The following is a 27,953-nucleotide window of genomic DNA, read 5'->3' as shown; positions in this document are numbered from 1 at the left end:
CCACACACACAGCTGTGCCTCTGAAAACACTGCTGAGTTTTCTCTCAGCCCACTCAGTTAAATATCTTTATTAATTCTCCTCCTCACCCAGTCCCTAGATCAGGAGTTAGAATGCCTGGGTTCAAGTTTTAGCTCAATACTAATTATTTAGTTGTGTGACTTTGGATAAATCACTGACCCCTGGTGTCCTGAGGATCAGTGGGCAAAACAAATGTGAAGTGTAAATAGTGAGTTGAGAGACTCCATCCTCTCCTGTCTCCAATCAATGGTTTGTACTACTCAGGTCCTGCTGTTTCTTACTCCAGTTTAGTCCTAGAACCATTTGCTTGCCTAGGGAGAAAAAGCATATTTGGCCCGGCACGGTGGCTGACGCCCAACACTTTGGAAGGGGGAGGCAGGCAGATCACTTGAGCCCAGGAGTTCAAGATCAGCCTGAGGCTGGGAGTGATAGCTCACAACTATAATCCTAGAGCTTTGGGAGGCCAAGGTGGGTGGATCACTTGAGGTCAGGAATTCGAGACCAGCCTGGCCAACATGGCGAAAACCCGTCTCTACTAGAAAAAACACAAAAATTATATGGGCATGGTAGTGCATGCCTGTAATCCCAGCTACTCTGAAGGCTGAGGCAGGAAAATCGCTTGAACCCGGGAGGCAGAGGTGGCAGTGAGCCCAGATGGTGCCATTGCACTCCAGCCTGGGTGACACAGCGAGAGACCCTGTCTCTTAAAAAAAAAAAAAAAAAAAAAGGGCAAGATAGTGGTTACCCTTCAGCAGAGTAGTAACTGACTGTGGGGTGGGGGATGGGCAAAAGGCGAGGCTTTGGCAAGTTCAGAATATTCTATTTGTTGATCTGTGCATTGGGCACAGACACGAGTGTGTTCAGTTTATGAAAATTCATCTGGCCAGGTGCAGTGGCTTACGCCTGTAATCCTAGCACTTTGGGATGCTGAGGTGGGTGGATTGCTTTGAGCTCAGGAGTTTGAGACCAGCCTGGGCAATGTGGCAAAACCCCATCTCTACAAAAAATATAAAAATGGGCCAGGCCTGGTGGCACGCATCTATAGTCCCAGCTACTTGGGAGGCTGAGGCTGGAGGATCGCTTGAGCCAGGAAGTAGAGGTTGCAGTGAGCCAGGATTGTGCTGTTGCACTCTATCCTGGGCAACAGAGTGAGACCCTGTCTCAAAAAATAAAATAAAAAAATTCATCAAGCAGTACACTTATATTTGCACTTTTTCTGTATATTACACTTCAATAAAAAGAAAGCAGGCTGGATGCAGTAGTTCACACCTGTAATCCCAGCACTTTGGGAGGCCGAGGTGGGCGGATTGCCTGAGGTCAGGAGTTCGAGACCAGCCTGGCTAACATGGTGAAACCCTGTCTCTACTAAAAATACAAAAATTAGCAGGGTGTGCTGGTGGACGCCTGTAATCTCACCTACTCAGGAGGCTGAGGCAGGAGAATTGCTTGAACCCAGGAGGCGGAGGTCACAGTGAGCCGAGATCACGCCATTGCACTCCAGCCTGGGAAACAGAGCAAGACCTCCACTCAAAAAAAAAAAAAAAAAAGTCTTCCAGACTGGTTACAATACTGAAACTAAAGGAGTGATGAAGTCAACCTCCAGTCAGCTGTATTGATGCAAAGGAGAAAATATCCTAGCTGAGATAAAGATTCAAATACCAAGGATATCGTCTCTGATTCTTACCAAGGGCAGCCTGAAGTTCCTATTGCATTAATGCAGAAATTAGTTGAGGTCAGGGATTGTTTTTAAAATCCTAGAAGGAGCCGGGCATGGTGGCTCATGCCTGTAATCCCAACACTTTGGCAGGCTGAGGCGGGTGGATTGCCTGAGATCAGGAGTTTGAGACCAGCCTGGCCAACACAGTGAAACCCCATCTCTACTAAAAATATGAAAAATTAGCTAGGCATGGTGGCAGACACCTGTAATCCCAGCTACTAGGGAGGCTGAGGCAGGAGAATTGCTTGAACCTGGGAAGTGGAGGTTGCAGTGAGCTGAGATCGTGCCATTGCACTCCAGCCTGGGCAACAAGAGCGAAACTCCATCTCAAACAAAAACAAAAATCCTAGAAGGCTGGGCACAGTGGCTCGCACCTGTAATCCCAGCACTTTGGGAGGCTGAGGCGGGAAGATCGCCTGAGCCCAGTGTAACTGCCCAATGGGATCACCTTGCCTGCTGCCTACACAGCGGATATATCAAGACAGGGGAATTGCAATGGCAAAAGAGTAATTCACACAGAGCCGTCTGTGCAGGAGAGTGGAGTTTTATTATTATTATTATTTTTTTTTGATTCAGCATCTCGCTGTTTTGCCAGGCTGGAGTGCAGTGATGCGATCTTGGCTTACTGCAACCTCCACCTCCCGGGTTCAAGCGCTTCTCCTGCCTCAGACTCCCGAGTAGCTGGGACGACAGGTACGCGCCACCATGCCCAGCTAATTTTTGTATTTTTACTAGAGACGGGGTTTCACCACGTTGGCCAGGATGGTCTCGATCTCTTAACCTCATGATCCGCCTGCCTCAGCCTCCCAAAGTGCTGGGATTACAGGCGTGAGTCACCATGCCCGGCCTGGAGCTTTATTATTACTGAAATCAGTCTCCCTGGAGCATTAAGGGATCAGAGTTTTTAAAGATAATTTGGTGGGTAGGGGCTTAGGAAGTGCAGAGTGCTGATTGGTCAGGTTTGAGATTGGATCATAGGGAGTTGAAATGAGTTTTTCTTGCTGTCTTCTGTTCCTGGTTGGGATAGCAGACCTATTTGGGCCAGATTACCAGTCTGGATGGTATCAGCTGATCCACTGGGTGCAGGGTCTGCAAAATATCTCAAGCACTGATCTTAGGTTTTACAATAGTGATGTTATCCCCAGGAGCAGTTTGGGGAGGTTTAGACTCTTGGAGCCCATGGCTGCATGACCCCTAAATTGTAATTTCTAATCTTGTAGCTTAATCTGTTAGTCCTGCAAAGGCAGACTGGACCCCAGGGAAGAAGGGGGTCTTTTCGGGAAAGGGCTATTATCAATTTTGTTTCAGAGTCAAACCATGAACTGAATTCCTTTCCAAAGTTAGTTCGGCCTGTGCCCAGGAATGAACAAGGACAGCTTAAGGGTTAGAAACAAGATAGAGTCAGTTAGGTCTGATTTCTTTCACTGTCATAAAATCATCAGTTATAATTTTGCAAAGGCAGTTTACCAGGAGTTTGAGACCAGCCTGGGCAACATAGTAAGACCCCTATCTCTACCAAAAAAAAAAAAAAAAAAAAAATTAGCCAGGTGCAGTGGTGTGCACCTGTAGTCCCACCTACTCAGGTGGCTGAGGCGGGAGGATTGCTTGAGCCCAGGACTTTGAAGCTGCAGTGAGCTGTGATCACGCCACTGCACTCCAGCCTGGGCAACAAAGTGAGACCCTGTGTTAAAACAACAACAACAACAACAACAACTTTGGGAGGCCGAGGTGGGTGGATCACGAGGTCAGGAGATTGAGACCATCCTGGCTAACACGGTGAAAGCCCGTCTCTACTAAAAATACAAAAAAATAAAAAAAATTAAAAAAATAAAAATTAGCCGGGCGCGGTGGCGGGTGCCTGTAGTCCCAGCTACTTGGGAGCCTGAGGCAGGAGAATGGCGTGAACCTGGGAGGGGGAGCTTGCAGTGAGCCGAGATCGCGCCACTGCACTCCAGCCTGGGTGACAGAGTGAGACTCCGTCTCAAAAAAAGAAAAAGAAAAAAGCCGGGCGCGCGGTGGCTCACGCCTGCCTGTAATCCCAGCACTTTGGAAGACCGAGGCGGGCGGATCACGAGGTCAGGAGTTCGAGACCAGCCTGACCAACATGGTGAAACCCCCGTCTCTACTAAAAATACAAAAATTAGCCGGGCGTGGTGGCTCGCACCTGTAATCCCAGCTACCCAGGAGGCTGAGGCAGGAGAATCGCTTGACCCCGGGAGGTGGAGGTTGCAGTGAGCTGAGATCGCGCCACTGCACTCCAGCCTGGGCGACACAGAGACTCCGTCTCAAAAAAAAAAAAAAAAAAAAAAAAATCATAGGAGCATCACAACTCACAGCACCTTCCTGTTGTCTGAAGGCCCCTCCTTTGGGTCCCTCAGGACTGGCTCCAGGGCTTCAGCCTTGGAACTAGTTGTGGACTTTGGGTCCCTTTGGAATATTTATCTTTGGCTTGGAATAATGCAACAACATACCAGACCCAGCCTTGCCTTCTCTATGCCCCATTCGTCCCCAAATGACTCCAAGACTGTACCCCTAATCCTGAACCCTTTGCTGCACTTGCCCTAGTGAAAATCAAAGGTCTGCAAAGGCCGCGTCATTCCTGAATGATGTTCGGAGTCTGATGTCGTTTCTATGGGGGATTAAAATTAGCGACACTGGAGATGAATTACAGGGTGCAGCCAGTAAGGAGGGAGAGAGAGGGAGGCAGGTGCGATTCCTTCCACCTAAGCATCCTGGCCTGGCAGGCAACCTTTCCACGGTCTTTCAGGCTGCAAGCGACAAATAGTTGAGGATTGTGGGTTTCTCACGCGTAGGTGGCAGCGGCAAGTTAACCCCAGGAGAGGTGCCAGTCAGCAGATAATTTGCAAACGAACGTATTCTCCTCCTCCTCCGAGGATCTGAGCCTCACGAAATACTCTTTTCTTCCTTTTTCTCCCTCCCGCAGTCGAGTTGCCTTCCGTCCAGCTAGGGTCCCCTCCCCGCCCGGGGCCCCTCCCCCTCCCGGTCCCCTCCCCCGCCCGGGCTCCTCTCTGTCTCCCCCTCCCGGACTGCGTCCTCGCTCCGCTGGGCCCTCCTCGCCGCCAGCTTGTGAATGAGACGCTCAGTTTCTCAATGGAGCCGCGGGGGGCTCGGGCGGCCGCGGGGCGGCCGCAGCGTTGGCCGTGAGTCAGGAGGGGGGCGCGTTTCCCTCGCTCCCTCTCCACTCCCTCCCTTTCGCTGCGGCCGCCCGCGAGGAGCCTGGCTGAGGCAGCCGCGCAGGTCGCAGGGCCAGCGTCCGCGAGGACGGCCCGGCTGGGCGGCCCCGAGCTCTGTGGCGCTGTGGAGGAGCGGGAGCGCGGCTGAGGAAGCGGGGCGCCGAGGGGGTCGGCGGCCTTCGGGAAATTTCCGCCGACCCTTCGCTCCCGGCTCTAAAAGTTCCTGATTTCCTATTTCCTTTTAAATCCCGAGTGGCTGTTAGCTCTTCGCCTGCACTTTTTCTTCCCCAGGAGATAAGGGGGAGTGTGAGGAACGGAGCGAATAATATAAAAAAGGATTTCCTCCCGGAAGAGAGCGGCAGTTCGGAGAGATTTTTCTTAAGGAAGCAGAAGCGGCGTTTGCGGCCGCTGCAGGCGCCGGGCTCTGCCGGCCACACTATGCGCGAGCCGGCCCCGGGCTGCTGAGGCGCGGGGACGCGGAAGCGGAGGCCGAGCGCGCCGGGCTCCCGCGCTCGCGAGCGAGTTTTGTCCGCCCGGCGGCGGTGGTGGGGGGATGGAGCCCGCGACCGCGCCCCGGCCCGACATGGCGCCGGAGCTGACCCCGGAGGAGGAGCAGGTAAGCGGGCCCGAGGCCGCCGCGGTGGGTGTGTCCGGGCCCCCGAGGCCTACGCCGGCCTCTGCCTCCCGAGTCCCGGCTCTTTGCAGCCACGGGGCCGCAGCGCCCCCGCTCCCGTGCCCGGCCCGCCGGCCTCCCTCACCGGCGACCGCGCCCCAGGCCGCCACCCCCTCGTCGGGGGACCCACGGGACCCTGCTCCCGTTCCCGCCGCTTCTTTCGCCGAGGCTTACCGGCCTCAGACGGTGCCCTCCGCACCCCACCCCCTATTCAAGGGGCAAAGTTCCTTGGATCCAGGGGCCTTCTTCCCGAGGTTTGCAGAACCGCTGCTTGCCCCCGGCCCTTCCACTCCCTTGTAAATGTTTTCCGTGAGGGTTTGTGGCTTTTGAAGGGCAGGAAAAGCCCCAGTTTGGGGGGTGCTTCCTGTGGGGATTATCTCCCTTCCCGAGGAGAGGGCCGAGAGTATTGGATGCATAGATGCCCTAGATTTTCAGAGGAGCCTCTTAGGTTTCTCAGGCCCACTTGGGCAGGTTATGGAAGATCCAGCCCTTCTCGTGTTCCTAAAGTCCCTGACCTTGACCCCCCTATTCAGCTATCCCAGACGGGGCGCATCTCCTCACCCCCGCTTCCCTACTCTCGTCTCATCTGACTGTCTCCATCTTTCTGAAGCTTACATTGAGCTCTATTGTTCCTTAAAAGCCTATGACCTTTAGTTTTCAGAAGGAAGTGGTTTGCTGTCTCATTTTGGGGGCCCTTGTAACTTTCCCTCCCGCACATTCCAGCTGCGGAGACAGGGACCACTCCTGAGGAAGATGGGAAGGTCTGCTAGCTTAGACTGGGAACCCTACGGGCTTTTCGCTGTCTCTTCCTTGGCACTGCCCATACCCCGCCATAGCTATGCTCGATTATAGTCATAGTCTGATTCCATGTTATAAATAAAAAAAATAAAAATAAACATGAAAAAAGAAAAAGGCAAACCATGCTGGCAACCCATTTCAAGCTCTACAGCTCTTGTTTCCAAGGACCACATTTGCTAGCACAGCCTCTAGTGTGAAGACAGTCTAGTTTTACAAACTATTATTGGCTAATGGGCTTGTTGACCTGATTTTTTAAAGTCCTTGTCTTTTCTCCTCATTTGTGGAGATGACATTTTTCTATTTGGCCTCAGGCCACGGTTTTGTCTTTTGACACCTGGTGATGAAATCAGTATGGGAAAAAAATTTAAAAAGAATTCTGCTTTGTACAAGCAGTGGTAATGAATGTCCTGGTAACTGCAGTTGGATGTTAATAAAATGCTAGTCAGACCCTAGTGCAAGCAGGTGGCCAAGGAGCCCATTCTGCCAGAATTGGGAAGTACTTCAGTACTAAGATAGGATGTGTTGGCTGATTTTAAAGGGACAAAATCTCTTTCTTTCATCCTTTTCCTTGGGTCAGTCAGATTTCTGTTTTTAAGACTTAAAGCCATCAGTATTCTATGCAAATAGCATCCGTTGCAAATTTGAAAACTAAAACCAGGAAAAGTAAATATTAAAGTATTGATAGTATTGACATGGTATTGGCTTTACTTTGTACATAGTGCATACACATATATACAGATGTGTTTAACTAGTAAAAACCTTATCTTTTACCCTGAATTGAATGTGATGGGCATTAACAAGGACTAGGATGGAAACGGCAAAATGTTTATTAAAGTCAAGAGATTGTGTGTGTGTGTGTGTGTTTTTAAAATCTTATCTCTTTTTTTCCTACAAAATATTATTTTTTTACAAGCATTTCAAAATATTGAAACAAAAGCAGTATAGTTCTAATTATGGTAATGCCTAATGTTACCATATTTTAGTTTAATATCACATAAGAGTACTCTCTTTTTTTTTGAGATGGAGTTTTGGTTTTTTGTTTGTTTGTTTGTTTGTTTTTTTGAGACGGAGCCTCGCCCTGTCATCTAGGCTGGAGTGCAGTGGCCTGATCTTGGCTCACTGCAACCTCTGCCTCCAGGGTTCAAACGATTCTCCTGCCTCAGCCTCCTGAGCAGCTGGGATTACAGGCGCCTGCCACCATGCCCAGCTAATTTTTGTATTTTTAGTAGACACGGGGTTTCACCATGTTGGCCAGGCTGGTCTTGAACTCCTGACCTCATGATCTGCCCGCCTCGTCCTCCAAAAGTGCTGGGATTACAGTCGTGAGTTACTGCGCCCGGCCGGAGTTTGGGTTTTGTTGCCCAGACTGGAGTAGAATGGCGTGATCTCGGCTCACTGCAACCTCCATCTGCCGGGTTCAAGCGATTCTCCTGCCTCAGCCTCCTGAGTATCTGGGATTACAGGTACCCACCATGCCCAGCTAATTTTTGTATTTTTAGTAGAGATGGGGTTTCACCGTGTTGGCCAGGCTAGTCTCATCATACTCCTGGCCTCAGGTCTTGGGAGGCCGTCTTGGCCTCCCAAAGTGTTGGGATCACAGGTGTGAGCCACTGCACACAGCCAGAAGTACCCTTTTGTTTTTTAACTGAGTCTTGCTCTGTTGCCAGGCTGAAGTGTAGCGTTGTGATCTCGGCTCACTGCAAACTCTGCCTCCCTGATTCTAGCGATTCTCCTGCCTCAGCCTCCCAAGTAGCTGTGACTTCAGGCGTGCGTGCCACCATGCCCAGCTAAGTTTTGTATTTTTACTAGAGACGGGGTTTCACCATGTTGGAGGATGGTCTCGATCTCTTGACCTCGTGATCCACCCACCTTGGCCTCCCAAAATGCTGGGATTACAGGCCTGGGCCGCCGTGCCCAGCCAAGAGTACTCTTTTTTTTTTTTTTTTTGAGACGGAGTCTTGCTCTGTCACCCAGGCTGGAGTGCAGTGGTGCAATCTCGGCTCACTGCAAGCTCCACCTCCTGGGTTCATGCCATTCTCCCGTCTCAGCCTCCCGAGTAGCTGGGACTTTAGGCGCCCGCCACCACGCCTGGCTAATTTTTCATATTTTAAGTAGAGACGGGGTTTCCCCGTGTTAGCCAGGATGGTCTCGATCTCCTGACCTCATGATCCACCCGCCTTGGCCTCCCAAAGTGCTGGGATTACAGGCGTGAACCACCGCGCCCAGCCAAGAGTACTCTTAAGATTTATTTAAAATATTAAAATTAAACAGCAGTACATAAGTGTTAGCCTTATCAAAGTGGTCCTCATGGGAAATGACACATTCACTCCGTAATGCTGCCCTATTGCTCAAACCAATTTAACATTTATTTGGAGTTGATTTAGAAGCTTGTGGCGGAATCTTTGAAATTTCTTCAGTGTAGGAAAATCCTTGTACTTTTGAGAGTCAGTTTGATTTCTGTAAATAGCAAAAAATCTTTTAGAGCCTTATTTAAAGTAGGGGATCAAATTCGGTTTACACATTTTCATGCAAAAGTGTAGTGCAGTTAGGCCCTTTTTGGCCTGTGTGAACAGCCTTAAAGATATTTCTTTTCTTTCTTTCTTTCTTTTTTTTTTTTTGAGACAGAGTTTTGCTCTTGTTGCCCAGGCTGGAATGCAATGGCGTGATCTTGGCTCATTGCAACCTCTGCCTCCCGGGTTCGAGCAATTCTCTTGCCTCAGCCACCCTAGTAGCTGGGATTACAGGCGCCCGCCACCACACCCAGCTAAGTTTTTGTATTTTTAGTAGAGATGGGGTTTCACTACATTGGCTAGGCTGGTCTCGAACTCCTGACCTCAGGCAATTCACCCACCTCAGCCTCCCAAAGTGCTGGGATTACAGGCGTGAGCCACCGCGCCTGGCTCCTTAAAAATATTTCTGAAGCAGAATACCTCCTGAGTGGTATCTCCTTCTGTACAGTCATATGAATCAGAAACCCAGAAGTCTTGGACACTGCTGTCCCTCTGCCCTTGTGTACAATACAGTGTTAGATTTTCCTGAATATCTCTTGAATTCATTGGCTTCCTTCCACCATCACTGCCATCACCCTATTCGAAGCTACTATCCTATCCTGACAGGACTTTTGTTTCCCACCTGGTCCATCCATATTCCAGAATCCAGAAGCCAGAGTCCTGTTGAAAATCTGATTTCATCTTCCCCTCAGCCTGCCTGCCCCGCAAAGAAGCATTCATAAAACTCTTTAGTGGCTTCTGGTTGCTTTTTTTTTTTTTTTGTGGAGACAGGATCTCACTTTGTCACCCAGGCTGGAGTCCAGTGGTGTAATCACGGCTCATTACAGCCTCAACCTCCTGGGTTCAAGCCGTCCTCCTGCCTCAGCCTCCCAAAGCCTTAGGATTACAGGCCTTGTCATTGCTCTTGAGATCAAATTGCAACTTTTGAATGTAGGCTATATATCTAGGCCCTTGAGCAGCCTAGGCCCTAGCTAGTTCTCACACTTGTCTCTGCTCCATGCACACTGACCTTATAGTCCTGCCTTCTTTCCTTGTTTCCTCCTGCTTACAGGGTCTTTGCAGGAGCTGCTTTCCTCCATCTGGAAACACCCCTCTTTGTTAACCTCCTCTTCATCCTTCAGCTCTCAGGTTTCACCTCCTTGGAAGGCCTTCCTTGATTTCAGTTAGTTTAGATTCTAACCTAATAGGTTCTCAGAGCACCATTTACCTGTCATTCACATCACTTATCACAAGTTAACACTTATTTGTGTGATTACATGACTGCAAGCAAGCTCTATGAGGGTTGGGATTATTTTCACTTTTGCTCCCCATCATATGCACATTGCCTAGCATAATGACATAATGACTGGCACTTATGGAAATACTTGCAGAATGAATGAAGAGTAGTTGTACTCCTGATTTGTATACAGGCAGCATCATCTTCTTTCAGAGTGGCTTAAAAATGAGCACATTACATATTTTGATTTTTTCCCCATCAAATGGCAATATATACTTTGATTTATATGCTGTGTATGCGTTGATATAGTTTTTGAAAGTCATGATTACTTAGTCTCATTTTCTGTCTAGGCATGTGTTGAACGGATACAAATCCTCATTTGTAACTTTGGTGTTTCTTGTTTTTCAGCTCCTCAATAATTATAAAGCCTACAATTGGGCTACGAGGACAAATATGATGTTTTTGCTTTTAAGGAGCTTATATGAATAACAATCATAACAGTATCTTTTCTAAACTCCTGCTTTGAGTCAGGCTCTGTGGTGGGCATTTCACATGCAATTAATCGTCCCTCCCAAGATTGGAATTACTACCCTCACTTTGCAAATAAGAAAACTCAGACTGAGAGAAGGAAATTGCCCAAGGTCACATAGTTAACAAGTGATATAGCCATGATTTCCACCCAGGTCTAGGTTTTCTGCCTTCACTGCCAGTGTTTCCTCTTTTACACTACATTACTTCCCATGAAGCCATTAGCCAATTTACTTAGATGCCTAAGTGGGTATAAAATAGCTAATTTTGGCCGGGCGCGGTGGCTCACGCCTGTAATCCCAGCACTTTGGGAGGCCGAGGCGGGCGGATCACGAGGTCAGGAGATCGAGACCATCCTGGCTAACACGGTGAAACCCCGTCTCTACTAAAAATACAAAAAATTAGCCGGGCGTGGTAGCGGGCGCCTGCAGTCCCAGCTACTCGGGAGGCTGAGGCAGGAGAATGGCGTGAACCCGGGAGGCGGAGCTTGCAGTGAGCCGAGATCGTGCCACTGCACTCCAGCCTGGGCGACAGAGCGAGACTCCGTCTCAAAAAAAAAAAAAAAAAAGCTAATTTTGTGGGTTTTGGTATTGATATATGTGTTTGGTTTTGTTAATGCTTCTTAAAATATAGTTTGAAAAGTACAGATGAAAAGATACAGAAAACCTGTACTCAACTGTATATTGCCAGAGGAAACATACTGTATACTCTGTGCAAGAAATTATGATGAAATTACTATAGGAAAAAAATTTGTTCCTTAAAACAGAGTTGTCAACTCTCCATTTCAAGGTGTGGTCACAACTACAATAAAATTTTATTTTCTTTATATCTTCTTGTTCTTTTGCACAAGAAGGCTTGTGAAAGCCTTTCTTTTTCTTTCTTTCTTTTTTTCTTTTTTTTTGAGACAGAGTCTCGCTCTGTCGCCCAGGCTGGAGCGCAGTCTCGGCCCACTGCAACCTCCGCCTTCTGGGTTCAAGTGATTCTCCTGTCTCAGCCTCCCGAGTAGCTGGGACTACAGGCATGCACCATCACACCTGACTAATTTTTGTATTTTCTTTTTAGTAGAGATGGGGTTTCACCATGTTGGCTAGTCTGGTCTCCAACTCCTGATCTCAAGTGATCAGCCTGCCTTGGCCTCCCCAAGTGCTCGGATTACAGGCATGAGCCACCATGCCTGGCCGTAAAAGCCTTTCTTAATGGGCTGGCAGTTTGGCAGTGTGAAGGACAATTTCTACATATAAGTATTAATCTTCATTGTCATTATGTTATTGTGTTTTGAGACGGAGTCTTGCTTTGTTGCCCAGGCTGTGGGCAGTGGCATGATCTCAGCTCACTGCAACCTTTGCCTCCTGGGTTCAAGCAATTCTCGTGCCTCGGCCTCCTGAGTAGCTGGTATTACAGGCACCTGCCACCACGCCTGGCTTATTTTTGTATTTTTAGTAGAGATGGGATTTCACCATGTTGCCCATGCTGGTCTTGAACTCTTGACCTTAGGTAATCCACGTGCCTCAGCAGCCCAAAGTGCTGGGATTACAGGTGTGAGCCATCTCGCCCTGCCAAGACTCTTAACTAGAACTCTCACTAGATTAAAATTCTGTATAATTATAGCTGTTTAGGGTATTTTGGTTTTGCATGGATATCCCAGTGATGATTGATAGGATAATAGAGTAGTTTTCGAAAGTACTTATGTTTCTGTTAATAGTTTTATTTTTATTTTTTATTTAGTTTTTTGAGACGGAGTCTTGCTCTGTCACCAGGCTGGAGCACAATGGCACAACCTCCACCTCCTGTGTTCAAGCGATTCTCCTACCTCAGCCTCCCAAGCAGCTGGGACTGCTGGCATGCACCACCATGCCTGGCCAATTTTTGTATTTTAGTAGAGATGGGGTTTCACCATGTTGGCCATGATGGTCTCTATATCCTGACCTCGTGATCCACCTGCCTCTGCCTCCCAAAGTGCTGGGATTACAAGCGTGAGCCACCACCAATTTATTTTATTTCATATTTTAAATAATAGAGATAAGGTGTCACTATGTTGCCCAGGCTGGTCTTGAACTCCAGGGCTCAAGCAGTCTACCCACCTTGGCCTCCCAAAATGCTGGGAGTACAGGCGTGAGCCACCACGCCCAGCCTGAAAATTATTATTATTTTTGTTTCTTTTTTTATTTTAATTTTATGTTTTTTCTTTTTTTGAAAATTCTTAAAGTTTATGTTATTTAGACCTTACAATGTTGTGAGGATTAATAAGGAGATGCATGTAGAGCACTTAGCCCAATGCTTATATAATAAGTAGTCAGAAAAGTTAGCCATTATTATGATATTCATCATTGTTTTTTGTTTTTTTCTTTTTGAGACAGTCTTGTTCTGTCACCTAGACTAGAGTGCAGTGGCATGATCTCGGCTCACTGCAACCGCCGCCTCCCGGGTTCAAGCAATTCTCCTGCCTCAGCCTCCCTAGTAGCTGGGATTACAGGTGCCCGCCACCATACCTGGCTAATTTTTGTATTTTTAGTAGAGACAGGGTTTCGCCATGTTGGCCAGGCTGGTCTCAAACTCCTGACCTCAGGTGATCAACCTGCCTCGGTCTCCCAGAGTGCTGGGATTACAGGCATGAGCTACTGTGCCCGTCCTCATCGTTTTTGAATAGCGAAAAATTTTAGAACCATGTTAGCTTAAGCCAATTACAAGGGGAAAAAATATTCATATCCACCCTGGGGACCATCACCTAGTACAGGTTCTTATGAATTCCAGAAAATTATTATCTTGCATTTTTATAGTGTAGTTTTTAAAAGCCTATTCTAATTGCATGGTGTGGTTTTTGCTTTTTTTTTTGGAGACAGGATCTTACTCTGTCACCCAGGCTGGAATGCAGTGGCATGATCATAACTCATTGCAGCCTCGACCTCCCAGCCTCCCAGGATCAAGTGATCCTTCCACCTCGCCTCCCGGGTTCCTGGGACTACAGGCATGCTACCACACATGACTAATTTGTTATATTTTTTGTAGAGGGGGGTTTTACCATGTTGCCCAGGCTGGTCACGAACTCCTAAGCTCAAGCAATCCTCCTGCCTTGGCCTCCCAAAGTGTTGGGATTACAGGCATGAGCCACTGTGCCCAGTCTGGTTTGGATTTTTGTAATGGAATCTTTTAAAGCTAAAAATTTAACTGCTTTAGCGTGGACTTCAGAGATCTTTGGCATTTTTCCCAAAGGCAAGGGTTTTGTCCCATTTCTTGCGGCCAAGAACTTCCCTTTTCCCACAGTCTTACATGTCCTGTGCTAAATGTCATCTGTCTCCCTGGAAGTTACCATACGTCAAGGACCAAATGATTCATGATGTTAAATTGAGGTCTTCTACAGAGACAAAGAAGGAAGGAAAGGTGAAGAACTCTTATTATTTTCATTATTGCTGATAGTTTATGATATTGTAAGTAACAATTAGGTAAAACCTCATTTGGATGTGAGAATTTTGCTGTATTAAAAATTTCTGGTTGGGTGTGGTGTGGCTCATGCCTGTAATCCCAGCACTTTGGGAGGCCGAGGCGGGTGGATCACAAGGTCAAGAGATCAAGACCATCCTGGCCAACATGATGAAATCCCGTCTCTAGTAAAGATACAAAAATTAGCTGGGAGTGGTGGCGCTCACCTGTAGTCCCAGCTACTCGGGAGGCTGAGGCAGGAGAATTGCTTGAACCGGGAGGCAGGGGTTGCTGTGAGCTGAGATCGCGCCACTGCCCTCCAGCCTGGTGACAAAGCGAGAATCCATCTCAAAAAAAAAAAAATTCTGAGCACAAGGGTCTTGGACTTCAGTTTTGTGAATATTAAGTAGCCTGGAGGTTTTCTCTAAGGAACCCAACCTAGTACTTATGAATGAATTGAAAAGACCCTCCTTTAGAAAGGAGCTGAACTGTTTTTTTTTTTTTTTGAGATGGAGTTTCACTCTTGTCACTATCTCCGCTCACTGCAACCTCCGCCTCCTGGGTTCAAGCAATTTTCCAGCCTCAGCCTCCCAAGTAGCTGGGATTACAGGCGCCCGCCACCACGCCCAGCTAATTTTTGTATTTTTTGTAGAGATGGGGTTTCAGCTTATTGGCCAGGCTGCTCTTGAACTCCTGACCTCAGGTGATCAGCCCGCCTCGGCCTCTCAAAGTGCTGGGATTACAGGCGTGAGCCACCATGCCTGGCCAGGAGCTAAACTGTTTTAAAGAGGTAAAAGTTAAGACTCATTGTGAGTATATTTTAGTTTCATTTTCTGACTTTTATGCCTTTATTGTCTTGGAAAAGACATAGTAATTTTGGAGTACTTAAACTTTATTTTCTAAATATTAAGCCCCATTTTACGGCAGTGTGGCTGGTCCATTGCAGTGCCAAGATTAGAAGTCATAGAACCTAACCCTGATTATTTGTTCAGATACAACCTCTAGTGTAATATCAGCCATTTCACTGCTTCTGTCTACCATCCTGCCTTGGTATATCAGACAATTCTCGTACTTTCTTTTTCCTAATCAATTATTTTAACATTTTCCCCCTAAGCACACCTCCATGCGAGATCTTGGTGGCTCTTCCTGACCACTAAAATAACCACCGTTTTCTATTCCTATTCTTCTAGAATAAGGGAAGATGTTCCTAGAAAAGGTAGTTTAGCCTACACTTCTCAGTGCTGGAGGGCCTGGCATCAGCCCTTTTATATCTGATTTTGAAAAGGCCCCTTAGGAACCTAACCGAGTTAGCTTCTTAAGCGTTTGGTTCACTTTTTAAAATTTTTTTAGTAAGAGACAGGGTCTTGTTCTGTTGCCCAGGCTGAAGTGCAGTGGCTTGATCCTAGCTCGCTGCAGCCTGAAACTCCTGGGCCCAAGTGGTCCTCCTTCCTCAGCCTCTATAGTGGCTGGAACTACAAGCATGTACCACCATGCCTGGCACATTTTTTTTTTTTTTTTAAAGAGATGGGGGTATTGCTTTGTTGCCTAGGCTGGTCCCGAACTCTTGTGTTCAAGCAATCTTCCAGCCTCGGCCTCCCAAAGTGCTAGGATTACAGACATGAGCCACTGTGTCCATCCAGCATTAGGTTGTTTTTTTTGTTTTTTTTTTTGTTTTTTTTTTTTTTGAGACAAGGTCTCACTCTGTCACCCAGACTGGAGTGCAGTGGCATGATCATGGCTTGCTGAAGCCTTGACCTCCCTGGCCCAAGGAATCCTCCTACCTCAGCCTCCCGAGAAGCTGGGACTAAAAGCGTGCACCACCACACCACCATGCCCAGTTAGATTTTTTATTTTTTATTTGTTGTAGAGACAGGGTCTCGTTCTGTTGCCCAGGCTGGTCTTAAACTCCTAGGCTCAAGTGATCCTCCAGCCTCGGCCTCCCAAAGTGCTGGGATTACAGCCGTGAGCCACTGCACCTGGCTGGCATTAGGTTGTTAAACATGGACATGGAGGGTGCGAACAGGAGGCAGAGAAGCTCCAGAACTCATGGGAAACCTTATTTATTAAGGATTGCTGATCTCTTAGGTCCAAACTATAAAATGGTAAGACCGAAACAGTAGATTAGAGATGATTTTTTTCTTTAATTTATGCTTCTGAGATAAGCATTTCAGTTTTTGTTTTCTTTTTTTTTTTTTTTTTTGAGACGGAGTCTCGCTGTGTCGCCCAGGCTGGAGTGCAGTGGCACAATCTCAGCTCACTGCAAGCTCCACCTCCCGGGTTAATGCCATTCTCTTGCCTCAGTCTCCTGAGTAGCTGGGACTACAGGCGCCTGCCACCACGCCCGGCTAATTTTTTGTATTTTTAATAGAGACAGGGTTTCACCGTGTTAGTCAGGACGGTATTGATCTCCTGACCTCGTGATCCGCCCACCTCGGCCTCCCAAAGTGCTGGGATTACAGGCGTGAGCCACCGCGCCTGGCAGCATTTCATTTTTCCTTTGGGAAAGGCCGTTTCTGTAGTATGTACCAGTTTCCTCTGAAATACCAAATCCATCCACAACATACCGGCACAGTACTTGTCACTTTTTTCAGTGCAGGTAGCACAGGTAAGTTTATTGAATTATTCTGAAGCCAGAATTTATTTCTACAGTAATTTCTGGGCAGGTTCTAAAAAAGTCATCTGTGACTTTAGGACTGAAGTGTTTGGGGATGTTCATCCATTAGTTACTTGTTCATTGCTTGAACACCTAGCTAATCTTTACCTTTGCATTTGTTTTGATGTGAATCATTATTACAGATACACGTCATTATGATAATATGATGATAATCATTCATTATATACATCATTATTACAACCAATCTTTTAAAAAATGGGCTATTTAAGGCTGGGCGCGGTGACTCACGCCTGTAATCCCAGCACTTTGGGAGGCCAAGGCAGTCGGATCACCTGAGGTCAGGAGTTCAAGACCAGCCTGGCCAACATGGCAAAACCCCGTCTCTACTAAAAATACAAAGAAATTAGCGGGGCATGGTGGTGTACGCCTGTAATTGCAGCTACTCCAGAGGTTGAGGCAGGAGAATCACTTGAACATGAGAGGTGGAGGTTGTAGTGAGCCGAGATCACGCCACTGCACTCCAGCCTGGGCGACAGAGTGAGATTGCATCTGAAAAAAAAAAAAAAGAAAGAAAGAAAAAAAAATGGGCTATTTAGATGATCTACAATGATCATATGTTTCTGTTGCCGAGGCTGGAATGTGGTGGCACAGTTATGGCTGACTGCAGCCTTGACCTCCCAGGCTCAAGCGATGCTCCCACTTCAGCCTCCTGAGTAGCTGGGACCACAGGCCCGTGTCATCACATCCAGCTAATTTTTTTTTTCTCATTAATAGAGATAGGACCTCACTATGTTGCCCAGGCTGGTCTGAAATTCCTGAGCTCAAGCTATCCTTCCGCTTCAGCCTCCCAAAATGCCGAGATTATAGGCATGAACCACTGTGCCCAGCCCATATGTTTCTTTCTTTCTTTCTTTTTTTTTTTTTTTTGAGACAGAGTGAGACTCTGTCGCCCAGGCTGGAGTGCAGTGGTGCGATCTCAGCTCACTGCAACCTCCGCCTCCTGGCTTCAAGCAATTCTGTCTCAGCCTCCCAAGTAGCTGGGACTACAGGTGCCTGCCACCATGCCCAGCTAATTTTTAAATTTTTAGTAGAGATGGGGTTTCGCCATTTTGGCCAAGCTGGTCTCAAACTCCTGACCTCAGGTCATCTGCCCACCTCGGCCTCCCAAAGTGCTAGGATTACAGGCATGAGCCACGGTGTCCGGCCACTTATGTTTCTTTTATAATGAAAAATACCACTTTCTGAAAAGTACTATGTGTTCTTTACACGTTTAAGATTATACTATTAAATGCTGAGATCTCAGTTTTTAATATTATTGCAAATCTGGCCTTTTTATAAACTAGAAGATTTATAAGTAAAACCTAGGCCTTTTGGGATGTGATGGTGATGACCCTTTGGTAGATCTCAGGAATCCCTCAGCTTCCTTTGTGGCTCTCGGTGTTTTATTTAACGTTCCTGAATCTGTTTTGTCTTATTTCCTTAAGTTTTTTGGAGATCTGCTTAATTAAGTAAAATCCCTTGTATTTACATAATGCTCAATAAATAGTGGTAAGTATTCTTGCTCTCTGTGATACAGGAAACTTTTCTTTTTCAGATAAGAATAGGAAGAAAAATGAAGAGTCTGACTTTGTAGCATTGAAATAAAAGATTTCAAGATAGCCTAAGAATTCTAACAGTTACCATGCATGAGTAATATACATAGCAGAGTACTGAGGCTACCTTAGCTCATTTTTTACTGTTAAGACTTTTTGCATCATCCATTGGTTCATTGGTTCATTTCTTCTTTCTAGGTTACACATTACCTTTAGGTGCACTGGTGGTGGTGGTCTGCTTCTGCTGCTGCTTTTCAGATAAAATATTAAAAGGCCATCTGATGACCTAAAAATGATTCGCAAATGAGTGCAAAGAATGATAGTTTGTATTATCTTCCATATCTTATTTAAACAGCCTTTATGAAGAAAATTATCATTCCATTGTTTATCTCTGGTTCCCTATCAGGATGATCCTCCCCCCAGAACATTTGTCAATATCTAGAAATTTCTTTAGTTGTCATGACTGTGGGAGGTGGTACTGGCATCTAGTGGGTAGAGGTCAGGAATGCTGCTAAACATCCTCTAATGCATAGGACAGCTCCCTACAGCAGAGAATTATCTGGTCAAAATGTCAGTAGTGCCAGAGTTGAGAAACCATGGTTTATCTCTGAAAAATTTTGTAGTTAGGAATAGTTTGAAGTTTTCACTTTAAAGTTAAAGATAGGTCTTTGCTCAACACATTTAGTGTTTATGAAAATATGCGTCACCAAATACTGATTTCAGCAATTGACTTCTCATACTGAAAAGCTCTAGTCTAAAACCAATTGTTTTATAGCATAACCATCATAGGGGTAAAATGAGCCATTTCCACACCCTTTGCAGGGGTTTTCAGAGGTGGAGGGATTTTATTTAGCTTTTAAAAAATTATTATTATTATTATTATTATAATATATTTTTTGAGACGGAGTCTTTCTCTGTCGCCCAGGCTGGAGTGCAGTGGTAGAATCTCGGCTCACTGCAACCTCTGCCTCCCGGGTTCAAGCAGTTCTCCTGCCTTAGTCTCCTGAGTAGCTGGGATTACAGGCACGTGCCACCACGCCAGCTAATTTTTGTATTTTTAGTAGAGACGGGGTTTCACCATGTTGGTCAGGCTGGTCTCGAACTCCTGACCTCGTGATCTGCCCGCCTCAGACTCCCAAAGTGCTGGGATTACAGGCGTGAGCCACCGTGCCCAGCCAAAATTTATTTTTATGTATTTATTTTTAATAGAGAGAGGGTCTTGTTGTGTTGCCCAGGCTGGTCTCAAATTCCTTGCCTCAAGGGATCCTCCTACCTTGCTCTCCCAAAGTGTTAGAATACAGGCATGAGCCACTGCACTCGAGATGGAGGGATTTTACATGAGAGAACACTACTGAGCTTTGCCATGGCATGATAATGTGGTGTCATTTTTTTTTTTTTTTTGAGACGGAGTCTCACTCTGTCGGCCAGGCTGGAGTCAGTGGCGCGATTCTGGCTCACTGCAAGCTCCGCCTCCCGGGTTCACGCCATTCTCCTGCCTCAGCCTCCCGAGTAGCTGGGACTACAGGCGCCTGCCACCACGCCTGGCTAATTTTTTTTGTATTTTTAGTAGAGACGGGGTTTCACTGTGTTAGCCAGGATGGTCTCAATCTTCTGACCTCCTGATCTACCCGCCTCAGCCTCCCGAAGTGCTGGGATTACAGGCGTGAGCCACCACGCCTGGCCAATGTGGTGTCATTTTTATTTTTCCCCTTCAAGTGTTTCTCTTTTTTAAAATTATTGTTTTTGGCCAGGCATGGTAGCTTAAGCCTGTAATTCCAACACTTTGGGAGGCTGAGGCAGGAGGATCGATTGAGCCCAGGAATTTGAGGTTACAAAGTTTACAAAGCTATGATTTTGCTGCTGCACTCCAGCCTGGGTGACAAAGTGAGACCTTATCTCTATTAAAAAAAAAAAAAGACATAATGTACATAATAATTATACATATTGTGATGTTTCAGTACATGTATACCTCCAAATGTTTCTGAGTGTTGCCCTGAAGTGTCTCTGTTCCCCTGATAATCACCACGGTGTTATTTTTTATCAATTCTTTATCGTGTTAATGTCAACTGAGGATTTTTTTTAGATCATAAGCAGAAATATAGTTTGTTCATTCAACAATCATTTATTATCTGTTGGTATGTGCCAGGTCCTTGTATAGCAAGGTTGGAGCTCTCTATCCTTGAGGAATTGCTTTCTAGTTCTTTGAAGGCAGTTATTAAACTATAGAGTACCTGTCAAGGAGGAGGACTTGTTACGTACAATGAGGACAGGGACTCGAACTTCTGAATTCTTAGTATATTTTGGAGGGTTCAAAATATGTTTGCTGACACATAGAATCAACCTCAGTGCCCATCAGCAGTTGACTGCATAAAGAAAATGTGGTACATATACACCATGGAATACTACCGAGCCATAAAAAAGATCATATCTTTCTCAGCAAGGATAGAGTTGGAGACCATTATTCTAAGCAAACTAATGCAAGAACAGAAAACCAAATACCAGCCAGGGGTGTGGGCTCATGGCTGTAATCCCAGCACTTTGGGAGGCTGAGGCAGGTGGATCCCTTGAGGTCAAGAGTTTGAGACTAACCTGGCTAAGATGCAAAACCCTTTCTCTACTAAAAATACCAAAGTTAGCTGGGCATGGTGGCAGGTGCCTGTAATCCCAGCTACTTGGGAGGCTGAGGCAGGAGAATTGCTTGAACCTGGGAGGCAGAGGTTGCAGTGAGCCGAGATTACACCACTGCACTCTAGCCTGGGCGGCAGAGTGAGACTCCATCTCAAAAAGAAAAGAGAAAAAAAATGCCACACATTATCACTTATAAGTGGAATCTAAACATTAAGTACACATGAACACAAAGAAGGGAACAATAGACACCTGGGCCTACTTGAGTGTGGAGAGTGGGAGGAGGGTGAGGATCAAAAAGCTGTCTATTGGGTACTATGCTTATTACCTGGGTAACAAAATAATCTGTACACCAAACCCTGTGACACACAATTTACCTATGTAATAAACCTGCACATGTACCCCCTGAACCTAAAGTAAAAGATGGAAAGAAAAACAGAAAACAAACTAAAATATGTTTGCTAAAGAATGAGTGAAACTTTTTTGAAATTGTTTGTTCTTCACATAGCCTACGAAGCAGGTATTGTTTTGCTTAGGATGATTGTCTTTTTTTTTTTTTTTTTTTTGAAACGAGTCTCGCTCTGTCATCCAGGCTGGAGTGCAGTTCACGCCATTCTCCTGCCTCAGCCTCCCGAGTAGCTGGGACTACGGGCGCCCGCCACCACGCCCGGCTAATTTTTTGTATTTTTTAGTAGAGATGGGGTTTCACCGTGTTAGCCAGGATGGTCTCGATCTCCTGACCTCGTGATCCACCCGCCTCGGCCTCCCAAAGTGTTGGGATTACAGGCGTGAGCCACCGCGCCCAGCCTAGGATGATTGTCTTTAAGATATAGGGATGATATTCAGAGGCTTTCAGTAGAAGCGCTGAGACTCACTCTTCTGGTTAACTGCTGTCTCCAGTGCACTTCCTCTGCCTTTAACCATGTATGTTCGTGTATGACACACACACCCCAGAGATAGCTCTCCCTGGACATTTGTGGGTTCAACATTCCTGGTTTCAGCCACTCACAAGTTTCCCTGTAGAGGTGTGGCTACATTGTTCCCAGTTATTTATTGTTCCAAGATGTCACTGTTTAATGTACATTTACGTATGACAGAAATTATATGATTTAATGAGGTTAATGAAGTTGGGGAGTTCATATAAGCCTCTGGCTGTAGCTCTCAGAATAGAAGGTCTGCTCTTTGCCTTTATGAAAATCCATCTTGGCCAGGTGCAGTGGGTCATGCCTGTAATCCCAGTACTGTGGGAGGCCAAGGCGAGAGGATCATCTGAGGCCAGGAGTTTGAGACCAACCTGGGCAACACAGCAAGACCCCATGTCTACACAAGTAATAATAATAATAATAATAATAATAATAAATTAGCTGGGTGCGGTGGCTCACACCTGTAATCCCAGCACTTTGGGCTGCTGAGGTGGGTGGATTACCTGAGGTTGGGAGTTCGAGACCAGCCTGACCAACATGGAGAAACCCCATCTCACTAAACATACAAAATTAGCCTGGCATGGTGGCACATGCCTGTAATCCCAGCTACTTGGGAGGCTGAGGCAGGAGAATCTCTTGAATCCAGGAGGCAGAGATTGTGGTGAGCCGAGATCGTGTCATTGCACTCCAGCCTGGACAACAAAAGCGAAACTCTGTTTCAAATAAAAGTAATAAAAAATAAAATAATAAATAAATTAGCCGGGCATGGTGGCACATATCTGTTGTTGGCTGATGTGGGAAGATCACTTGAGCCCAGGAGTTTAAGGTTGCAATGAACTATGGTCATGCCACTGCACTCCAGCTGGAGCCACAGTCTTATATATATACAGTTTAATCTCTCAAGTACCACAGTGAGTATAATGGGAAAGTATATTTCATATACTTGCCTATCAATATCTGGGACAACAGCTTTTGAAATTGTTTTTCCATGATACTTTCATTTTGCCCGTTTTTTTTTTTTTCTTTTCTGTTTTTAAGCTAGATTTTTTTTCAACTTGGCTCAAGTGTAAGAAAGTTGAGGAAGAAAATTTTCCAAAAAACGGAATTCTTTTTTAAGTAATTTTTTTTTTTTTTGAGATGGAGTTTTGTTCTTGTTGCCCAGGCTGGAGCACAGTGGTGTGATCTCAGCTTACTGCAACCTCCATCTCCTGGGTTTAAGCGATTCTCCTGCCTCAGCCTCCCAAGTAGCTGGGATTACGGGCATGCGCCACCGTGCCGGGCTAATTTTGTAATTTTGTATTTTTAATATAGATAAGGTTTCACCATGTTGGTCAGGCTGGTCTTGAACTCCTGACCTCAAGTGATCCACTTGCCTCGGGCTCCAAAGTGCTGAGATTACAGGCATGGGCCGCCATGCCTGGCTTTTTAAAGTAATTTTTTTTTTTTACTCTCTGTCACTCAGGTTGGAGTGCAGTGGTGTGATCTCAGCTCACTGCAACCTCAGACTCCTGAGTTCAAGCGATTCTCCTGTCTCAGCCTCCTGAGTAGCTGGGATTACAGGCACGAGCCACCATGCCTGGCTAATTTTTGTATTTTTAGTAGAGACAGGTTTTCGCCATGTTGGTCAGGCCAGTCTCGAACTCCTGACCTCAGGTGATCCACCTGCCTTGGCCTCCCAAAGTGCTGGGATTACAGGTGTGAGCCACCGCGCCTGGCTTTAAAGTAATTAACAACAACAACAAAAAAATATAGATGGATGTCTCACTGTGTTGCCCAGGCTGGTCTCGTGCTCCTGGGCTCAAGCAATCCTCCTCTTTTGGCCTTCCAGAGTGCTAGGATTACAGGTGTGAGCCTCCGCACCCAGCCAGGAAGTTATTTTTACTGCTCTTTTATACTTTCTATATTTTCCTGATTTTTTTCTTGGAATCATGAAGGAAAAGAGTTACTGAGAGAAAGGCCTGAAGACTTAAATGTAATATATGAGGACAATTAAACAGTTTTATTTGGGAATGGCCATTTGCCTCACTAAGGAGGCTCTAGCTCTTCCATGCCTTGAAAACCCCAAAAATGAAGGAAAAATGGTATTTCTGGCTAGGTTAGGGACTTAGAAGTGGTGTAGCCAGCAAGATTAAAATATACGAGATTTTCCACATACTTTTGTTTTCAAAAATAACCTTTCTAGATTAATTTCTAAATGTTCTAGAGAAACCATTAGACATTTCCGGAAACTGAATGCCAGTGTGTGCCATTTTGTTTATGGGTAAAACAACGTTATTATGGAATTAAGTTATCAGATAAATTTTTTTTTTTTTTTGAGATGGAGTCTTGCTCTGTTGCCCAGGCTGGAGTGCAGTGGCACTATCTCAGCTCACTGCAACCTCCGCCTCCCAGATTCAAGCAATTCTCCTGCCTCAGCCTCCCGAGTAGCTGGGATTACAGGCACATGCCAACACGCCCAGCTAATTTCTGTATTTTTAGTGGAGATGGGGTTTCACCATGTTGGCCAGGCTGGTCTTGAACTCCTGACCTCAAGTGATCTGCCCACCTTGGCCTCCCAAAGTGCTGGGATTACAAGCATGAGCCATCGTGCCCAGTGAGAAAGTTTTTAAAAAGAAAAAATATTCATTTTTTTCTTTTCTTCAGCCACCCCAAATATTTTTTCTTCTTTTTTTTTTTTTTTTTTTTTTTGTTGATCATTCTTGGGTGTTTCTCGCAGAGGGGGATTTGGCAGGGTCATAGGACAATAGTGGAGGGAAGGTCAGCAGATAAACAAGTGAACAAAGGTCTCTGGTTTTCCTAGGCAGAGGACCCTGCGGCCTTCCGCAGTGTTTGTGTCCCTGGGTACTTGAGATTAGGGAGTGGTTGATGACTCTTAACAAGCATGCTGCCCTCAAGCATCTGTTCAACAAAGCACATCTTGCACCGCCCTTAATCCATCTAACCCTGAGTGGACACAGCACATGTTTCAGAGAGCACCGGGCTGGGGGCAAGATCACAGATCAACAGCATCCCAAGGCAGAAGAATTCCTCCCAGCACAGAACAAAATGGGAGTCTCCCATGTCTACTTCTTTCTACACAGACACAGCAACAGTCTGATTTCTCTATCTTTTCCCCACATTTCCCCCTTTTCTACTCGACAAAACCGCCATCGTCATCATGGCCCGTTCTCAATGAGCTGTTGGGTACACCTCCCAGACGGGGTGGCGGCCGGGCAGAGGGGATCCTCACTTCTCAGACGGGGCGGCTGCCGGGCGGAGGGGCTCCTCACTTCTCAGACGGGGCGGCTGCCGGGCGGAGGGGCTCCTCACTTATCAGACGGGGCGGCCGGGCAGAGATGCTCCTCACCTCCCAGACGGGGTCGCGGCCGGGCAGAGGCGCTGCTCACATCCCAGACGGGGCGGCGGGGCAGAGGCGCTCCCCACATCTCAGACAATGGGTGGCTGGGCAGAGACGCTCCTCACTTCCTAGACGGGATGGCGGCCGGGAAGAGGCGCTCCTCACTTCCCAGACCTGGCAGCCGGGCAGAGGGGATCCTCACATCCCAGACGATGGGCGGCCAGGCAGAGACGCTCCTCACTTCCCAGACGGGGTGGCGGCCGGGCAGAGGCTGCAATCTCGGCACTTTGGGAGGCCAAGGCAGGCGGCTGGGAGGTGGAGGTTGTAGCGAGCCGAGATCACGCCACTGCACTCCAGCCTGGGCAACATTGAGCACTGAGTGAACGAGACTCCGTCTGCAATCCCGGCACCTTGGGAGGCCGAGGCTGGCAGATCACTCGCGGTTAGGAGCTGGAGACCAGCCCGGCCAACACAGCGAAACCCCGTCTCCACCAAAAAAATACAAAAACCAGTCAGGCGTGGCAGCGCGCGCCTGCAATCGCAGGCACTCGGCAGGCTGAGGCAGGAGAATCAGGCAGGGAGGTTGCAGTGAGCAGAGATGGCAGCAGTACAGTCCAGCTTCGGCTCGGCGTCAGAGGGAGACCTTGGCAAGAGGGAGAGGGAGACCATGGGGAGGGGGGAGGGGGAGGGGGAGGGGGAGAGGGAGAGGGAGAGTCTCACTCTTGTCACCCAGGCTGGAGTGCAGTGGTGCAGTCTTGGCTCACTGCAACCTCCGCCTCCCAGGTTCAAGCAGTTCTCGTGCCTCAGCCTTCCAAGTAGCTGGGATTACAGGCGTGTGCCACCACGCCCAGCTAATTTTTGTATTTCTATTTTTTCTTTTTCTTTTGAGACGGAGTCTCACTCTGTTGCCAGGCTGGAGTGCAGTGGCGCAATCTCGGCTCACTGCAGCCTCCGCCTCCTGGGTTCAAGCAGTTCTCCTGCCTCAGGCTCCTGAGTAGCTGGCACTACAGGTGCAAGCAACCACGCCCAGCTAATTTTTGTATTTTTAGTAGAGACAGTGTTTTACCATGTTGGCCAGGATGGTCTTGATTTCCTGACCTCGTGATCCGCCTGCCTTGGCCTGCCAAAGTGCTGGGATTACAGGTGTGAGCGACTGCGCCCGGTCAATTTTTGTATTTTTAGTACAGATGAGGTTTTGGCATGTTGGCCAGGCTGGTCTTCAACTCCTGACCTCTGGTGATCCACCCACCTTGGCCTCCCAAAGTGCTAGGATTACAGGTGTGTGCCACCGCGCCCAGCCCATTTTCTTTCTTAGTCAACCTGAAGCTAGGTAAATGCTAGCCTTGGAGGTGATTTTTCAAGAAAATTAGAAGCAATCGTGAAAACTTGTCTTTTGAATGGAACTGCTAAACCATTTGAAGCTGGAAACTAGTCAGAACCTCTCATTGTTGTCATGCTATCTTTACAGTGCTACAAGTACTGGTAAAAGCCCATATCAAACCTTGTGATAATAATAATGGCTAAGCCCTACCTACCAGGATGGTTAGAAGTAAAACAAAACAAAATGGGAAACAAGTGTTGGCATTGCTGTTAGGAATATAAAATGGTACAGCCACTGTGGAAAACACTTTAGCAGTTTCTCTAAAGATTAAACGTAGAACTACCATATTACCCAGAAATTTCACTCCTAAGTATACAAAAGAATTGAAACAGAGCCTCAAAGAGATACTTGTGCACCCATGTCATAGCAGCACTATTCTCTTTTTTGTTTTTTTGTGGTTTTTTTTTTGAGACAGAGTCCCATTCTGTCGACCAGGCTGGAGTGCAATGGTGTGATCTCAGCCCTCTACAACCTCCGCCTCCCAGGTTCAAGAGATTCTCTTGCCTCAGACTCCCAAGTAGCTGGGACTAAAGGCATGCGCTACCACACCCGGCTAATTTTTGTATTTTTAGTACAGACGGGGTTTCACCATGTTGGCCAGGCTGGTCTCGAACTCCTGACCTCAGGTGATCTGCCCACTTCAACCTCCCAAAGTGCTGGGATTACAGGCATTAGCCACTGCGTCTGATCAGCAGCACTATTCTCAATAGCCAAAGGTGGAACAACCCAAGTGTCCATCAACAGAAGAGTAAACAAAATGGTGTATATACATATAATGGAATATTACTCAGCCTTAAAAGGAAGGCAGTCTTGATATATGCTATATACCATGATGGACCTTGGAAACATTCGGCTTCATGAAATAAGCCAGACACAGGAGGACAACTGTTGTGATTCCACTTGTTTGAGGTACCTACAATAGGTACATTCATAGGGACAGAAAGTAGAATACCAGAGGCTGTGGAAAGTTGGGAAGGGGGAATTATTGTTTAATGGGTACAGAGTTTTTGCTGGGTATGATAAAACAATTTTGGGTTATAGAAAGGTGCTAGTTACACAGCAATGTGAATTTATTTAATGCAACTGAATTGCATATTTAGGAATAGTAAAAATGATAAATATTGTTAGGTATATTTTACCACAATAAAGAAAATGAGGCCAGGTGTGGTGGCTCACACCTGAATCCCAGCACTTTGGGAGACTGAAGCAGGTGGATCACTTGAGCTCAGGAGTTTGAGACCAGCCTGGGCAATATGGCAAAACTCTGTCTCTACAAAAAAATACGAAAACTAGCCAGGTGTGGTGGCACATGCCTGTAATCCCAGCTACTCAGAAGGCTGAGGCAGAGAATTGCTTGAACCTGGGAGGCAGAGGTTGCAGTGAGCCGAGATTGTGCCACTACGCTCCAG

At 46.7% G+C, this 27,953-nt stretch overlaps 1 protein-coding gene across 2 annotated transcripts in view; it reads left to right on the top strand.

Annotated features, from left to right (window-relative positions):
• Nucleotides 1–4,787: 4,787 nt before the first annotated feature.
• Nucleotides 4,788–27,953, top strand: part of PTPN9 (protein tyrosine phosphatase non-receptor type 9) — a 107,032-nt gene continuing 83,866 nt past the window's right edge. Inside the window, exons 1-2 of one of the 2 annotated variants that reach the window (XM_024348981.3) lie at nucleotides 4,788–5,546; nucleotides 13,917–14,033. In XM_024348981.3, the coding sequence (XP_024204749.1) occupies nucleotides 5,484–5,546; nucleotides 13,917–14,033 (180 nt within the window). In that variant the 5' untranslated portion in view covers nucleotides 4,788–5,483. 2 annotated transcript variants of the gene reach the window in all.

The sequence above is a fragment of the Pan troglodytes genome, chromosome 16 (assembly GCF_028858775.2).
Source record: "Pan troglodytes isolate AG18354 chromosome 16, NHGRI_mPanTro3-v2.0_pri, whole genome shotgun sequence".
Classification (NCBI taxonomy): domain Eukaryota; kingdom Metazoa; phylum Chordata; class Mammalia; order Primates; family Hominidae; genus Pan; species Pan troglodytes.
The sequence above is the reverse complement of the archived record's forward strand: the minus strand, read 5'-3'. Positions and strand labels throughout refer to the sequence as shown.